The sequence below is a fragment of the Podarcis pityusensis genome, assembly GCF_964106645.2.
Source record: "Podarcis pityusensis genome assembly, chromosome: 7".
Lineage (NCBI taxonomy): Eukaryota > Metazoa > Chordata > Lepidosauria > Squamata > Lacertidae > Podarcis > Podarcis pityusensis.
Window position 1 is genome coordinate 2334439 of NC_138031.1, and position 17754 is coordinate 2352192.

The 17754-nt window shown below is 47.9% G+C and overlaps 1 protein-coding gene and 1 long non-coding RNA gene across 2 annotated transcripts in view; one reads left to right on the forward strand and one right to left on the reverse strand.

The window, feature by feature from the left end:
• Positions 1–13797, reverse strand: part of LOC308480979 — a 171657-nt gene extending 157860 nt beyond the window's left edge. Inside the window, exons 1-2 of the long non-coding RNA XR_013988381.1 lie at positions 13705–13797; positions 12869–13185 (exon numbers count right to left, since the gene is read on the reverse strand). This is a non-coding gene — a long non-coding RNA (uncharacterized lncRNA). The remainder of the gene's footprint in view (positions 1–12868; positions 13186–13704) is intronic.
• Positions 2729–17754, forward strand: part of LOC308480790 (transketolase-like protein 2) — a 32119-nt gene continuing 17093 nt past the window's right edge. Inside the window, exons 1-8 of the mRNA XM_081012649.1 lie at positions 2729–2851; positions 6578–6764; positions 7434–7551; positions 9050–9163; positions 11806–11903; positions 13782–13973; positions 15544–15671; positions 16675–16868. Of these exons, the coding sequence (XP_080868775.1) occupies positions 6655–6764; positions 7434–7551; positions 9050–9163; positions 11806–11903; positions 13782–13973; positions 15544–15671; positions 16675–16868 (954 nt within the window). The 5' untranslated portion in view covers positions 2729–2851; positions 6578–6654. The remainder of the gene's footprint in view (positions 2852–6577; positions 6765–7433; positions 7552–9049; positions 9164–11805; positions 11904–13781; positions 13974–15543; positions 15672–16674; positions 16869–17754) is intronic.

The window sequence follows — 17754 nt, forward strand, 5'->3', positions numbered from 1 at the left end:
TTCTAATACTTGCTTGGTTATTTTACTTATTTCACGTATGGTTGTAGACAGAATGGTGTTAATAGTAGAAATTAGCTCCAACACCTGCAGTTCCTTTTATTGTTCTGCAGATATAAAATGTAGTGGCAAAGGTCATGAGCTAAAGGCGACAGATAACTCATTGAGTCAGCTTCTAGAGATCGATGAAAATGGTGTGATTGGTGCTCTCAAATTAGTTAGTAAACTCACTTCAAACTGAAATACAGTCGTACCTTGGTTTTTGAACAGCTTAGTTCTTGAATCGTTTAGCTCCCGAACTCCGCAAACCCGGAAGTGACTGTTCCAGTTTGTGAACTATTTTTGGAAGCCGAATATCCGATGGGGCTTCCGCAGCTTCTGATTGGCTGCAGGAGCTTCATGCAGCCAATCAGAAGCCGCGTTTTGGTTTTTGAACATTTTGGAAGTCGAACGGACTTCCGGAACGGATTCCACTCGACTTCTAAGGTACAACTGTAGTGTTAATTAGAGAATCATAGAGTTGGAAAGGCCGTTGAGGGTCATCTAGTGATGCAGGAATCTCAGTTAATAATACACGACAGATGGCTATCCAACTTCTTAGAAATCTCCAAGGATGGAGAGTCCTAAGGGAGTCCGTTCCACTGTTCTTACCCTCAGCTCTTGCCCTCAGAAAGTTCTTCCTGTCGAGTCAGAATCTCATTTCTTGTAACCTGAATCCATCGGTTCAATATCATGCATGTTTCAGAGAGACATCATGCCTTGTGCTGTTTGCCTGTGATAGCTGGCATGAGTTAAGGCACATTACTCTGTGGAAGTGGGACGCAGGTGGCGCTGTGGTCTAAACCACTGAGGCTCTTGGGCTTGCCAATCAGAAGGTCAGCGGTTTGAATACGCGTAATGGGGGTGAGCTCCTGTTGCTCTGTCCCAGCTTTTGCCAACCTAGCAGTTCAAAAGCACACCAGTGCGAGTAGATAAATAGGTACCGCTGCAGTAGGAAGGTAAACAGTGTTTCCGTGTGCTGCTCTGGTTTCGGTCATGGTGTCCCGTTGTGCCAGAAGCGGTTTAGTCCTGCTGGCCACATGACCTGGAAAGCTGTCTGTGGACAAACGCCAGCTCCCTCGGCCTGAAAGTGAAATGAATGCCACAACCCCATAGTCGCCTTTGACTGGACGTAACCATTCAGGGATCCTTTACCTTTTTTACTTTACTCTGTGGAAGTACATGTGTAAAAATTAACACTGTGGGTCTGTATCTAATATCAGGTGATAGTACAATGAGTTCCAAAAAACAGGAGCTCAACATGTGTTAACATTACATTGCCCCAAGAAATGAGTTTTCCTTGCTTTTGCTGCTGCGGATCCCTGTTCTAAAATTATGCAGGTCTTCAGCTTCATATAAGCTCTTCTAAGCGTTCTCAAAGGGAGGCATCTGCACCTCTACTTTAATTCCTGCTTGTATAGTTGGGCATTTATTTATTCTATAATATAATAAGAGTATATTTTTATTTTTTTAAAAAAATCAAATGTACAAATCAGGTTTCAAACAAAAGAAAATATTGTGAATGGTTTTACAAAGTGAGTTGTTCCAAAAAGAAAAGTGGATCATCTTGCTGTAAACCTGTTGTCGTACTGTAATAAACGAAAATCTTCCCTTATTCCCTTATGGGGGACACAAGCCCTTTGCAGGTTCTCCATCAGTCGGGGAAAATAACAGAGGCCATCCAGAGAATATTGAGAAGCAAAGCAGCTTGTAAGCCTGGTCTTTATTGAACTGTTGCAACAGGGTGCTTCCCTCACACACGGAAAAGGAGGAGGACCCAGAACAAAGGTGTGCCTGCCCTTTTATAGAAATTTTAAATTCCCTGCCCTGGAGTCCAAGACCACCCCCAGAAACATACATACATCACAGAAGGAGTGTAGCTCAAGACCACCCTCCAGATACATCATATCTACATCTCAGAAAAGGCGGTCTACAGCAGAAATCTGAGTGCGTTGTTTATCTCCTGTCTGGCAGGTTACCTGTTAATGCTTACTTGATTGGATACCCTGAGGAGCCTGGCCAGTCTTTTGTAATGATAAATACTTACTTCCTGAGCCAGGTCACAGGCTCACCCTATTCAAACACAGACATACCCCTTAAGACAGGATTTGTGAATGAAAAGACAATGGGGCGGCTCTTCCATTGGACCTTGCAGAGAAAACACCTGGTCAGCCTGGGAGTCAAAATGGCTCCATGGCTGCTCTGCTGTGCAGCTTCAGACATGTGGCCTATATATCTATGTATGTGTTTGCTTGGTACATTTATGAACCTTTATTATATACATAAGACCTTAATTTATTTATTTCAGTACATAGCACTGTTCATTGCATATACACTATTATTATTGTTGTTATTTATTAAATTTGGATGGTGCCGTTACCTGCAGGTCTTAAGGGCAGTTTGCAGGAGAAAATCACAACATGAAAACATGAAATAGACAATAAAATAAATATAATAACAGGCAATAAAAACAAAAACAACCCAATATGATTATATCATCTAGCCTACACTGTACAGATGAGTGGCGGCTGTTGAAATTCAGACTCAAGAAGTGCATTAAATTTTATGAAATAAAATGAATGAATGAATCTTGGCTATGTACTGCTATTTCCTGGGAGATCTGGCGCCCGCTTCCGCCCTGTGGGCAAGAGGGGAGGAAATGGCTTCAAAAGCAGCCCGGAAGTCCCGCCTCCGGCTTGGGAAACGGCCCGTCTGCGCCTTTGAACTCGGTGGTAAGCAGCCCGCCCCGCTTCCTGCGCCTGCGCCCCTCGCCTCCTGGGCTGGAGAAACGTGCTTGGAGGGCAGCTGCGTCCAGGTGAGCAGGAGGGGATCTTTGGCTCTCTTTTTTGCAAAAAATAAAAATGGGGATTTAATCCCAGATGATGGAGCAAAGTTGCTGGAGGGGGCAGAGCTGGGAGGGGGGCAGCAGATCTGGTGCATTGCAAATAATAATAATAATAATTATTATTATTAATAATAATTTATTTATACCCCGCCCTCCCCAGCCAAGGAGACTGAGAGGAGATTCGAGAGCCATCTTCAAATATCTTAAGGGCTGTCCCATGGAAGATGGAGCAAACTTGTTTTCTCCTGCTCTAATAATAAATAATAATAAATTTTATTTATATATCCCACCCTCCCCAGCCAAGACCAGGCTCAGGGCGGCTAACACCAAGTATAATAACCATGGATCAAAATGCAACTTAAAGGTGTGTGAAAGAAAGTAATAGAAGTGGAAAGAAATTGCAGTTGAGTAGATTGGAAGTCTAGCACAAAGGTGGGGTGAGGGGTGGTGGATGGTGATGGGAAAAGGAATGATCTGTGGGATTGAGTGTAGGTATGTTTGAACATTTTTAAGGATTGTATGAAATGTATGCTTGTATATTCGCAATATGTGTGTATTAATGCTGAATTATTTTAATAATAAAAACTTTTCACAATTAAAACAACAACAACTTAAAACCAGATTAAAATGCAACATTAAAATGCAGCCTCATTTCAGTAGAAACTTAAATCAAAAACTTTTTTGGTTTGAAAAGGTCAAATCTTCACCAAGGCCAACTATCCAGATGGGTCCTACGTGGGCCAGAAAAAAGCCAGGTCACTTGTAAGGTCACACACCCCACCAGTTAGGATAAAGTTTAAAATGTGGCTGCGAAGGTACCCTTTTAAAAGAAAAATATATGAGGGGTTTTTTTTTTTGCTAAGGTAGACTGCGCCCGAGGCAGGAAGCTCTCTGCCTGGGGAGGCAAGATGGGCACCTCCATTGCAAGCAGCGCAATGGATGCAAAACAGATCGTGGCCTCGTCTTTCAAATGCAACAAAAGATGACCAGGCTCTTCCTGGAACTGTTAAAAGAAAAGGCAATGGCCTAAAATGCCCCTTTTCCCCATCAACACGCCCCCCACCTCCCAGTGACTCAACAAGAAGTTTCTTTTTTTTAATATATAAAATTTTTTATTAGTTTTTTTAACATACCGTTTTCAACAGTAATTAAACATACTTTTACATCCTATACAATTCTTTTGACTTCCACCAATCCTGTCTGAAAATTCTCCCATCTAATCTCTCAGTATACATTTCTTATTTTCCCTATTACATCTCATAACTGATATCTCTATTCTTTTTCTACTTTGTAATGTTGCATATATTTCTCCTTGCAAAACTTCTTGTAGTGACTCAACAAGAAGGTTCAGTGGCTTGAAGATCCCTCCAAAAAAGCCCCAAAGCTAAGTTAATTTCTTAACCCTCCCTGCCCCAATAAAGCAGAATAAAGACGTCTTCTCTACACCCCAAGGCCTTTTCTCATAGATTTAGGACAAACTTTTTCCTGCCTAGCACTTTTAAAAAAAACCTCAGTAGCTATCAGGAAGACAAGGTTTTTTTTGGTGTGTTTTAATATTTTGTTGGAATCACCCAGAATGGCTGGGGAAACCCAGTCAGATGGGTGGCTAATAATAATAATTATTATAATAATAATAATGGTTTTCCAGCTCCGCTTTTATTGTATTTTTTGGCCACAAAAACTGCTTCTCCCCAGCTCAGTTTTCCCCAAGGGAGTTGCTTGCAGATCCTATCACTTGCTAATGTTGCAAGTGGAGATCAGGGCCAAATTCTGGTCCGGTTTGTGCAAGGAGATTAATGGGCCGGTGGCAGCTTTTTGCAATAGCTATTCTAGTTTCACCTCCACCCTGGAGGTAGGAGGTTCCATCATCGCCCACTGGGTGTCTTTCACAAGCCTTGGGGCCAAAGGTGTTGTAAGCAAAATCTGCCCTTTTTCCTTTATGGGGTACCCAAGAGCCCATATAGAGTCCTTACGTACCGGGTTCCAATGTTGGCTGGGCAGACAAGAATGAATGAATATTTATGTCAGTCATCAGCCATAGCAATAAAACAACAGTGCAATATACAAAGAAAAGAAATAAAAGTCAATTGTATAAAATACGTTTTGGGGTTTGGAATCAACAGTCAAATGGTGGATCTTCTTCTGATTGCCCCAGCTAAGAACCTTGGAACTGTAATAAATGAAAATCTGCCCTTATTCCCTTATGGGGGACACAAGAGCCCTTATAGAGTCCTTTGTAGGTTCTCCATCAGTCGGAGAAAATAGCAGAGGCCAACCAGAGAACATTGAGAAGCAAAGCAGCTAGTAAGCCTGATCTTTATTGATCTGTTGCAACAGGGTGCTTCCCTCACACGCAGGAGAGGAGGAGGAACCCAGAACAATAGCGCACAAGGCCTTATATAGACATTTTAAATGCCCTGCCCTGGAGCTCCAGACCCACCCCTCCATATATCATACATACATCATAGAAGGGGTGTAACCTAAGACTACCCCCCAGATACATCATACCTACATCTCAGAAAAGGCGGTCTACAGCAGAAATCTGAGTGCTTTGGTTACCTCCTATCTGCCAGGTTACCTGTTTAATGGTCACTTGATTGGATACCCTGGGGAGCCTGGCCAGTCTTTTGTAAAGATAAATACTTAGTTCCTGAGCCAGGTCACAGGCTCACCCTATTCATACACAGACACTTAAGACAGGATTTGTGAATGAAAAGACAATGGGCAGGTTTTTCCGTTTTCCTTTGACCTTGCAGAGAAAACATTTGCTCAGTTTGAGAATTGCTGTAAACAAAAATCTGCCCTTTTCCCTTATGGGGTATGCAAGAGCCCGGATAGAGTCCTTACATAGGTTCTCTATTGGTAGGAGAAAATAACAGAGGCCAACCAGAGAATATTGAGAAGCAGAGCAGCTAATAAGCTTGATCTTTATTGATATGTTGCAACAGGGTGCTCCCCTCACATGCAGGAAAGGAGGAATCCAGAACAACGGCGCGCAAGGCCTTATAAAGACTGTTGAAATTGCCGCCCTGTAGATCAAGACCAAATGGGACATGGGTGGGGCTGTGGGTTAAACCACAGAGCCTAGGGCTTGCTGATCAGAAGGTCGGCGGTTTGAATCCCCGCGACAGGGTGAGCTCCTGTTGCTCGGTCCCTGCTCCTGCCAACCTAGCAGTCTGAAAGCACGTCAAAGTGCAAGTAGATAAATAGGTACCGCTCCAGCGCGAAGGTAAACGGCGTTTCCGTGCGCTGCTCTGGTTCGCCAGCAGCGGCTTAGTCATGCTGGCCACATGACCCGGAAGCTGTATGCCAGCTCCCTCGGCCAATAAAGCGAGATGAGCGCCGCAACCCCAGAGTCGGCCACGACTGGACCTAATGGTCAGGGGTCCCTTTACCTTTACATATGCCTGCTCAAGTAGGAAATAGTTTCTTTACCTTTAATATATCTAAGACCTTAAAATTCCTATCACAAGGCCAGGAGTGGGTGTGTGGGGAGGGTGGGTCAGAGATCATGAGTCTGGCTCCAGAATGCAAACAGGCCAGGATCATGTGCTCAGCTGCAGCCGACTGCTCTCCACGCCTGCAGACAGTGCTCGCCTTGTGCAATGCACCCGTCTCCTGCCAATTGTGGGATGATCTGATCTCTGCCTATCTCGCACGCCTCTTGTTTGCTTCCAATCTTGCTTCCTCCTGCAGGCGGAAAACCGGGACACAAGGACACGAGAGTGAAGGAGGCAATCTCTGTAGCGCCTGGATTTGGGGAGGACATCAGCATGGCCAGCAGCTACCCTAAGCCGGAGGAGAAGACCTTGCAGACCCTTCGGGATGCTGCCAATCGCCTTCGGATTCACTCCATCCGCGCCACCTGCGCCTCAAACTCTGGGTAATTCACTGGGACCCTGTAATTTTTCTAATTGTGGGAGATTTGGGGACGTATCGAGGGCAGAATAAGAAGGGTCTGCTAGATCAGGCTAGAGACGAGCAGTTCGAACCCCTGGGGTGCAAGGAAGAGGACTTTCCATCACTTCCCTCCCAGACATTTCCCCTTAGTTCCTATGGGTCTCCTCTGGAGGAGGGAAGGGGGAGCCATCTGTGAGCTACCTAGCCTGTAAGAGAGGACCTCTCCCCACTCGTAGCTGGAATTGCATATTTGGGCAGCTTTGAACAATTTGGGGCAATTAAAATGTTAAAGGTTAAATCTTGTGGAGGGAGGAGTGTTAAGGTATATAGAATTGTCCATATGGTTGATTTGAATATTGATTATGTATACCCAATGTATCAGCTGCCTGGGGGTTCTCACTGTTTGTTTTCACTGTTTGTGTTTTGGTTGTTGGTTAAAATATATATATATATATATATATTTTAATAATAATAAAAAACTTGCAACCTGGGGCTTGGCATACACTATGCTTAGGACGCAGGCGAGTCCTTGCTTCGCCATGGACTGACTTGGGCAGGTTTCCCTGACCAGCCTTTGACCAGCGCGGCTTCTCCCTCCTCCTTCCGGCTGCTGCCGTTTTCTCACCGTTTGCCTCCTGCCCTCTTGCTCCAGCCACCCCACCTCCTGCTGCAGTGCGGCCGAGATCATGTCTGCGCTCTTCTTCCACACCATGCGCTACAAGCCGGACCAGCCAGGCCACCGCAGCAACGACCGCTTCGTGCTCTCCAAGGTGAGGAGTCTCTGATGCCAACCACTCTTTTGCCCGCTGGGCGCTCCTCCAGATGTCTTGGACTACAATTCCCGTGAGAGAGGAATAATAATAATAATAATAAATATTTTTATTTATATCCCGCCCTCCCCAGCCAAAGCCGGGCTCAGAGCGGCTAACAACAATAAAAGTAACACAGTTTACATAAAATCACACTCAAATAATTGAAATACATTCTAAAATCAATTCATTCTAAAATCAATTCAAAAGCGAATTAATGGCAAGCATTGGGTTAATGTGGATTACCAGAGGAGGGGGTCAGACTGTGCCTTGGCCAAAGGCCTCGTGGAACAGCTCCGTCTTGCAGGCCCTGCGGAAAGATGTCAAGTCCCGCAGGGCCCTAGTCTCTTGTGACAGAGCATTCCACCAGATCGGGGCCACAGCTGAAAAATCCCTGGCTCTGGTTGAGGCCAGCCTAACTTCTCTGTGGCCTGGGACCTCCAAGATGTTTTTATTTGAAGACCGTAAGTTCCTCTGTGGGACATACCAGGAAAGGCGGTCCCGTAGGTACGAGGGTCCTAGGCCATAAAGGGCTTTAAAGGTTAAAACCAGCACCTTAAACCTGACCCTGTACTTCACTGGGAGCCAGTGCAGCTGGTATAGCACTGGGTGAATGTGATCTCGCAGCGAAGACCCCGTAAACAGTCTCACCGCGGCATTCTGCACCTGCTGGAGTTTCTGGGTCAGTCTCAAGGGCAGCCCTGCGTAGAGAGAGTTACAATAATCCAGTCTGGACGTGACTGTCGTGTGGATCACTGTGGCCAGATCAGGGCGAGAGAGGTAAGGAGCCAACTGCTTAACTTGGTGGAGATGAAAAAATGCCGCCTTTGTTATAGCTGCAATCTGTGCCTCCATGGAAAGGGAGGTGTCGAAGATTACACCCAAAGTCTTAACGGACGGTGCTGGCACTAATTGTGCCTCCAAAAGAGATGGGAGTTGCCCCCCCAATCCCATATCGTCCCGACCCAGCCAAAGGACCTCTGTCTTCAAAAAAGAGAAATGAACAATGGTCATCCTCTGCTGGATGAGGCTGATGGGGTTTATAGTCCAAGACATCTTGAGGGGTGCCCAGCGGGCAAAAGCTGACCCTGGCACCGTCCAGGGAAGAGAGTGAGCTAGCTGCAAGCAGGTCCCCTCTTTCACTGCCCCAAAGCCCAAGCGGTCCCTGGGTCCACCTGCGATTCCTTGCCCTTTGAACATCTTGACCACCATGCCTCTGGCCTTCCCCTTCTGCTGCCTCGCTTGCCACAGCGCCTCCCCATTGTTTGTTAATTTATTTTCATTTATTAAATTTGTCCGCCGCCCTTCATTTGTAGATCTTGGGGCAGTTCCCATCGTAAAAATGCAGTACAAAAACAAACAACACCACAATGTATTATGGGGGTTGCAAGCAGGAGGTTCCTTCCTCTGGGCAAAGGGTGACCCCTGCTTTTTCTGTGCTTCCTCAACCCCTGAGCAGGGCCACGCTGCTCCTGTGCTCTACGCTGCCTGGGCTGAGGCCGGGTACCTCAACGAGTCTGATCTGCTGAAACTGAGGAAGATCGACTGCGACCTGGAAGGCCACCCAACCCCGGTAAGCGCTTTCCTTCGTACGGCTCTGGCTCTCGGTAGTCGGTGCTGCGTAATGGGCCCAGCGCTAGAAATTAGCCGGGTGCCAGGCACGTTTTGCAACTGGTGCACATCCAACTGTGGAGATCGCTGGACGCCAAGTCGGCGACTGACATCTCCCTCTGGCTTCCTTGAGCCAGGTGAGCAGAAGAGCTTAGTTATTGAATCCTTTTCCTCCCAAGGACTCCATGGTTCATTCCCCTCCTTGGTTAATCCCCACAACAACCCTGTGAAGTAGGTGATGAGGTTATGGCCTCCTTGCTTCAGAACAGGGGTCAGCAAACTGGGAACCAGATGCGGCCCCCCAGGCTCGTAAATCCGGCCCATGGACCCTGCCACCCGCTCAATCAGTCCCCACGCGCTGCAGATGCCTTGCCGCGCGGGGACTGACTTATGCGATGCTGGCACGGCTTCAGATTGGCTGTATGTGCTGGTCCCGGGGGCTAACCAAGAGGCGAGGTCCGAGTCCAGTCCAAGGTCGAGGGTGCGGTATGGAGGCTGTCTGTCAAAGCTGAAGCTGGGTCCAAGGCAGGGAGTCTGGTGAGGTCAGGAACTCTGGCAGAAGAGCAGGTCAGGGTGCAGGCAGGAACAGGCTACCACCAACATTGCTCCCACAACTTGTGACTGGGGCTGACTGGCTTTTATCTGCCCTGAGGCATAGGGTGACTGGCCTCTCCTGGCATGGAGGCGAGCACTCCTCCTGAGAGAACTTAGTTCCCTCCGCCTCTCTGCCCTGAGCCTCTGCAGCTCAGGAGAGGCTGGAGGGTTACCGGACCCAGAGGCAACCTCAGCTTCCCCTGCTGGGGCTGCTGCAGGCAATGGGTCCTCGATCACCTCCGGAGCCAGAGCAGACTCAGCTGATGCCTGCACCTGAGGATCCAGCACAGGTGAGGACCCTTCAGGCTCAAGCCCCAGCCCCGGCTCAGCTGGTTCTGGAGGCGGGGAATCCTGTGCAGGCTGGGATTCCTCAGGTTCAGCCTCTGAGTCCGAATCCCAGGCAATCACACTGTAGGAAGTTCCTGCAACCAATCCGCAGCCTTGCCGCCTGCACGCTGAAGTAAACCCGGTGCAGCCATGGATGGAGAGGAGGGCACCGGGTCTGGGCTGCGCCATGGGCATCTTGGCGGGCGCGTCGCAGGGCTTCAGCCGGAGGTTGGCGTTCCCTGGTGCCCGGCTCAGCGCTGCTGCTGGTGGCACGCTCGGCGGCCGCGCTGGAGCAGATGGAGGGCGAGCTGCGCGCCGCCTGCCCGGCGCTCCACGTGCGCGGCCTGCCCGCTGACAGGCTGCAGTGCGTGGCGCACGCCACCTGGGAGCTCTGCAGAGACGGGTCGATGGAGTGGCTTCTGCTCGTCAACAACGCCGGTGAGTGGGCGCCGCCACGACGTGCTCCTGAGCGCGTGCAGAGTTCGTTCCTCCTCCAGGTCCAGAGGCTGCTGCAGGACCGGCTTGCAGGGTATTTATTGCGAAGTGTTACCAGTCTCACCTGTTGAGTGAAACTGGAAACTGACTTGTCTGTTTTGATTGTCGGACCCATCTTCCCTTGGAAACGCGATGGTGTCCAGCACGCTCCTGAGTCATTCCGCTTCTCCCGGCTACAGCAGAGTTTTATCAGCAGTGGTGTGCCAGTGTGTAAGGATTTATTAGCATGGCAGTAAAGCTGATAACGCAGGTGGCGCTGTGGGTTAAACCACTGAGCCTAGGACTTGCCGATCAGAAGGTCGGCGGTTCAGATCCCACGACAGGGTGAGCTCCCGTTGCTCGGTCCCTGCTCCTGCCAACCTAGGTAAACGGCGTTTCCGTAGCTCTCAGACACAGCTTCTGCTATCCTAGGTAAAGGTAAAGGGACCCCTGACCATTAGGTCCAGTCGTGGCCGACTCTGGGGTTGCGGCGCTCGTCTCGCTTTCTTGGCCGAGGGAGCCGGCGTACAGCTTCTGGGTCATGTGGCCACCATGACTAAGCCACTTCTGGCAAACCAGAGCAGCGGACGGAAATGCCGTTTACCTTCCCGCCAGAGCGGTACCTATTTATCTACTTGCACTTTGAGGTGCTTTCGAACTGCTAGGTTGGCAGGAGCAGGGACCGAGCAACGGGTGCTCATCCCATCGCGGGGATTTGAACCGCCGACCTTCTGATCGGCAAGTCCTAGGCTCAGTGGTTTAACCCACAGCACCACCCGCGTCCCTTTTGAGGCTCTGTGGTTTACAGCAGCAAAAACAACAAAACAGCCAGGAGAAAGCGGTGACATGTTGCTTCTCCTTCGCAGCCAAAACAGAAAATAAAAGTAACTTCCCTTTCGTTCGTGCAGCACACCCCGGGGACCGGATGCCATGTCCCTTGAGCTATTAACCCTGTGAGCTCTGGAGCTCCTCACATTTATATTTTTCAAAATATAGTACTGCCCCCCACAAGGTCTGATGAAAAAGTTTGCGGACCCCTGCTTTGGAATCTGTTGGGTATGTGTTGCTGGTGGAGCGGCCAGGAAAGTGCCTTGCCCCCTGATCCAGAACAGTTGGGGAACAAAAGGATCAGGACCTTGCGGGGCTAATTGGTTTGTGATGTTATCCTCACCCCACGTTCCTCTCCCTTTTTTTCTCCCGCGTTTACAGAGGCTGCCTTTTGTGGACGTGGCCACTGGCTCACTGGGACAAGGCCTGGGAGCTGCCTGTGGCATGGCCTACACTGGGAAATACTTTGACAAGGCCAGGTGAGGAACTTACTGGGGAAACTGGGAAGATCCACCCGGCTGGAGCGCCGTGTGCCAATTCCAAATGCTTTCTGTGGTTCGGCACGAGTAAACAGTTGGCGTAATTGATATAAACTGTGCGTAATTGATATAAACAGCTCCCCTCAGTCAGATACAGTGGTACCTTGGCTCTCAAACTTAATTCGTTCCAGAAGTCCGTTCCAAAACCGAAGCGTTCAAAAACCAAGGTGCACTTTCCCATTAGAAAGTAATGCAAAACGGATTAGGGAAGTTTTTAATGTCTGACGCTGGATTGTTTTTAATATTCGGTTGGAAGCCACCCAGATGGGTGGGGTATATAATAAATTATTATTATTATTACATTAATCCATTCCAGACTTTTATAAACAACCCCTAAAACAGCAATTTAACATGAATTTTACTCTCTAACGAGGCCGTTGATCCATAAAATGAAAGCAATAATCAATGTACTGTACTATAAAATAAATAACACAGTAATGTAGGGAGTCTTCTCTTCTCATGAGGTGGCCAAAGTATTGGCGCCTCAGCTTCAGGATCTGTCCTTCCAGTGACCACTCAGGGCTGATTTCCTTCAGAATGGATAGGTTGGATCTTCTTGCAGTCCATGGGATTCTCAAGAGTCTTCTCCAGCACCATAATTCAAAAGCATCCATTCTTCGGCGATCAGCCTTCTTTATGGTCCAGCTCTCACTTCCATACATCGCTACTGGGAAAACCATAGCTTGAACTATACAGTGGTACCTCAGGTTAAGAACTTAATTCGTTCCGTAGGTCCGTTCTTAATTTGAAACTGTTCTTAACCTGAAGCACCACTTTAGCTAATGGGGCCTCCTGCTGCTGCTGTGCCGCCGCAGCACGATTTCTGTTCTCATCCTGAAGCAAAGTTCTTAATCCGAGGTACTATTTCTGGGTTAGTGGAGTCTGTAACCTGAAGCGTTTGTAACCTGAAGCGTATGTAACCCGGGGTACCACTGTACGGACCTTTGTCGGCAAGGTGATGTCTCTGCTTTTTAAGATGCTGTCTAGGTTTGTCAGTCCATCTAATTTACCATCCTCCATTATATCCAGAATCATTGCAAAAGTTATTTGAAGCCTGCCAAAGACCTCAAGTGTTTACAGTGATCTTTCAAGCACGTTCTATATTTGTCCCCTTTTTCGTTGAAGTTTTGACCCTCCTGATTTCTGATTTTCCCGGTTAATCCTGCCACCTCTGCGTAGTCCGAGAATTTCATATGCCAGGACCTCTCTCCCTTCTCGCCTCCTTAAGAATAATAACGTTATTGTGCGAGTACTTGGAGCTTGCAATGCTGACAGCTGCAATAAGAGATAAACCTAAAAAGATGGTGAAAGAAGAATGGGAATGTTTAAATAATTATCTAGGGGATAAGGGTTCATCAAGAAAGACCTGGTTATGTTTAGAATGATACCACATAGGGAAATGTTCCCTGATACCAAGATGAGGGATTCTATGGAATGCAGATAGAATTGATAAGAATAATGATCTATGGTAACCTTGATGGAAGCGTACAAATGGCTCATCTTCCTCTTTTTTCCTTTTTTCCCTTTTTTCCTTTTCTTCTTTTTCCCCCCCTCATCCTCCTCCTTCTTTCCTTTTTCTTTTTTTCTTTCCCATAATGGCTTATGTTTTATGCTGTGTACTTTGACATTTTTGTAGTTTTTTAGTTTTTTTCATTATTATTATTAAGGAATTTTCTTTTGTAATTTTGGTTGTCGATATTTATATGTATTTGTTTAAAGCAAAATAGAAGTATATAACAACAACAACAACAACAACATTAATTTTGTTATTTATATCCCCGCTTCCTTGGGCCCTGACCTGCCTCCCTCTCCCCCCAGTTACCGCGTGTACTGCCTACTGGGCGACGGTGAGAGCTCAGAGGGCTCGGTGTGGGAAGGTCTGGCCTTTGGCTCCCAGTACCAGCTGGACAACCTGGTGGCCATCTTCGATGTCAACCGGCTGGGGCAGAGTGAGGCCGCCCCCCTGCGCCACGACATGGAGGTCTACCGCAAACGCTGCGAGGCCTTCGGGTGAGTAAGCGCCGCCGGCTGTTTCTGCCTTCGAACCTCCTCTTTGCAGCAACGGCAGGCGGCGGTTCCCAAACTTCCTTCTCCTGGCTGCCCTTCCAGAGCAAAATTTTGCTTGTGAATTTTTTAGTCCTAGGAAATGGTTTGGAAAGCACAACTCCGGTTGTCTCGGTATCGCTTGATTTCTTGTTTTGAAAAGATACCGATCCATATTCTGCCAATTTTTCAAAGAACGTGTTTTAATATTACACTGAAAAGTTTTTTAAAAGTTTCTTTGAATGCCCTTGAATCTTGAATTGAAGATTAAGGTAGAAGGTTGATAGAATATAAAATTTTGTGCCCGTGTTTCTTTTTCTCTTCTTGGTCCCCCCCTTCTTTCTTTAAACGTACAGCCCCTTACTTTTTAGGAGGGAAAAAGTGTGTCTTATAGAGTGAAAAATACGGTATTTTCATCTCTTGGGATATTAGCTTTGTTTGGTTTTTATTGTACTACACGTTGAAAACCTTTAATAATAATAATAAAGAATCTTCCTGCCAGACTTGGTGGCTCACAGATTGAGGTTGAATCCTGACAAGACAGAAGTACTGTTTTTGGGGGACAGGAGGCAGGCGGGTGTGGAGGACTCCCTGGTCCTGAATGGGGTAACTGTGCCCCTGAAGGACCAGGTGCGCAGCCTGGGAGTCATTCTGGACTCACAGCTGTCCATGAAGGTGCAGGTCAATTCTGTGTCCAGGGCAACTGCTGACCAGCTTCATCTGGTATGCAGGCTGAGACCCTATCTGCCCGCAGATTGTCTCGCCAGAGTGGTGCATGCTCTAGTTATCTCCTGCTTGGACTACTGCAATGCGCTCTATGTGGGGCTACCTTTGAAGGTAACCTGAAAACTACAACTAATCCAGAATGCGGCAGCTAGACTGGTGACTGGGAGTGGCCGCTGGGACCACGTAACACCAGTCCTGAAATACCTACATTGGCTCCCAGTACGTTTCTGAGCACAAGTCAAAGTGTTGGTGCTGACATTGAAAGCCATAAACGGCCTCAAAGGCCCAGTAGACCTGAAGGAGCATCTCCATCCCATCGTTCAGCCCGGACACTGAGGTCCAGTGCTGAGGGCCTTCTGGTGGTTCCCTCGCTGCGAGAAGCCAAGTTACAGGGAACCAGGCAGAGGGCCTTCTCGGTAGTGGCACCCGCCCTGTGGAACTCCCTCCCACCAGATGTCAAAGAGATAAACAACTACCAGACTTTTAGAAGACATCTGAAGGCAGCCCTGTTTAGGGAAGCTTTTAATGTTTAATAGACTATTGTATTTTAATACTCTGTAGGAAGCCGCCCAGAGTGGCTGGAGAAACCCAGCCAGATGAGCAGGGTATAAATAATAAATTGTTATCATTATTATTATGACTGTCCTCTCCTGCCACACCTTTTGGGAACCGCTGAGTTAAGGAGAGCTCGGCTGCTGGATCTGGCCAGTGGCCCTTTTGGCTGCTGCATCAGGCCAATGGCATCCTGTTCTTGCAGCTGCCAGCCAGATCTGGGAAGCCTAAAGCCGACCTCCTTCCCTTCTTCTTCCAGGTGGAATACGTACGTTGTGGATGGGCATAAGGTGGAGGAGTTGTGCCAGGCCCTGTGGCAAGCCAGTCAGCAGAAGGGGAAGCCCACGGCCATCGTGGCCAAGACCTTCAAAGGGCGAGGAATCGCAGGTGAGCCTGTGGCCCCTTTGTCCTGTGGGGGGTGAAGGAGGGGACCTGCTTGCGGCAGTCATTCTGGTCCCTGGACAGTGCCTGGGTCAGCCTTCGCCCTCTTGGCACCCCTTCAGGTGTCTGGGACTACAACTCCCATCATCCCTGACCAACGCAGTGTGACTGTTCCTCAGTTGGATCTTTTTTTTACATAGCGGTATTTTATGTATTGAGGGACGTGGGTGGCGCTGTGGGTTAAACCACAGAGCCTGGGGCTTGCCGATCAGGAGGTTGGCCTTTTGAATCCCCGCGACGGGGTGAGCTCCCGTTGCTTGGTCCCTGCTCCTGCCCACCTAGCAGTTCGAAAGCACCTCAAAGTGCAAGTAGATAAATAGGTACCGCTCCGGCGGGAAGGTAAACGGCGTTTCCGTGCACTGCTCTGGTTCGCCAGAAGCGGCTTAGTCATGCTGGCCACATGACTCAGAAGCTGTACCCCGGCTCCTATTTATATTATGATTTATTTGTGGTTTTTAAAAAAATAATTTTTATTAAGTTTTCCATTTAAACGTATCTTATCACATCATTATTATCCAGTTTACTTCTTTGGCTCTTTAGAGCCTATCGACTTCCTTCCCTCCCACCTCTTGGCTTTCAAAAGTAACCGTTATATCACAGCATTTATACATTTTCCAGTTCTAATATAACTCATTGCAAAATACCTCAAAATTTAAATAAATGTAGAAAGGTAAAAAATTCCTCATTACAAGTCTTCAGATAACCCTACTAGTCTTGTTAATTGCTTACAATGGGCTTTTATTTTGACTTATTTGCATCATCGTAGAATGCGTTGGTCTTTGCTGTATGTTTCGCTGTTTCTACCGCCTTGTCTATAGCAATGCAGAAAGGCGGCGTACAAATTGAGAGTGAAATGCAATGGAAAAACAACGATGGGAATTGTAGTTTAAAACACCTGGAGGGCGCAAGGTTGGCAAAGGCTGACTCCCGGAGTGTTCTCTTGCCTCAGGTGTGGAAGATGCGGACAACTGGCATGGGAAGCCCATGCCCAAGGAGAAAATGGAGTCCATCATCAACGCTCTCCAGGGCCAAATGCCGGCCAATAAAGTTTACACCATCCTGCCGCCAGCCGGAGACGTAGCCCAGGTGACCACTGAGGAGATCAAGATGCCTTCTTCACCCGCTTTCAAAATAGGAGAAAAGGTACTGCCGGGGCAGCCGGTTAGAATCATAGAACTATTGAGCGCTTCCATCCATGAAAGACTGGCAAATTAAATTTTGTGAAAATACCGTATTTTTTGCTCTATAAGACTCACTTCTTCCCTCCTAAAAAGTAAGGGGAAATGTGTATGCGTCTTATGGAGCGAATGCAGGCTGCGCAGCTATCCCAGAAGCCAGAACAGCAAGAGGGATTGCTGATTTCACTGCATAGCGATCCCTCTTGCTGTTCTGGCTTCTGAGATTCAGAATATATTTTTTCTTGTTTTCCTCCTCCCAAAACTAGGTGCGTCTTGTGGTCTGGTGCATCTTATAGAGCGAAAAAAACGGTATACCGTATTTTCCGCTCCATAAGACGCACTTCTCCCCTCCTAAAAAGTAAGGGGAAATGTGTATGCATCTTATGGAGCGAATGCAGGCGGGAAAAGCCTCGTAGAAAAGTCTGCAGGAGCCGCGGATGCTTTAAAGAGTGCGCCGCTCTTGGGGGCTTTTCCCCAGGAGGGAGAAGGGACTGACTGGCCGCGTCAGTCCCTTCTCCCTCATAGAAAAGCACGCAAAAGCTGTGCACTCTTTAAAGGGTCCACGGCTTCTGTGGGCTTTTCTATGATGTGGGGGAATTCCCCCACCTCCCGGAAAGCCCCCAAGAGCCACACTCCCTTTCACGAGCCATGTGGAGCATGTGTGCGGCTCTTGGGAGCTTTTCTCTCCTGGGAAAAAGTCTGCAAGAGCCGCACACACACTCCACGCGGCTCATGAAAGGGAGCGCTGAGCAGAGCCTAAGATGCATACGGGCTCTGCTCAGCGCTCCCTTTAAAGAATATTTTTTTCTTGCATTCCCCTTCTAAAAACTAGGTGTGTCTAATGGTCAGGT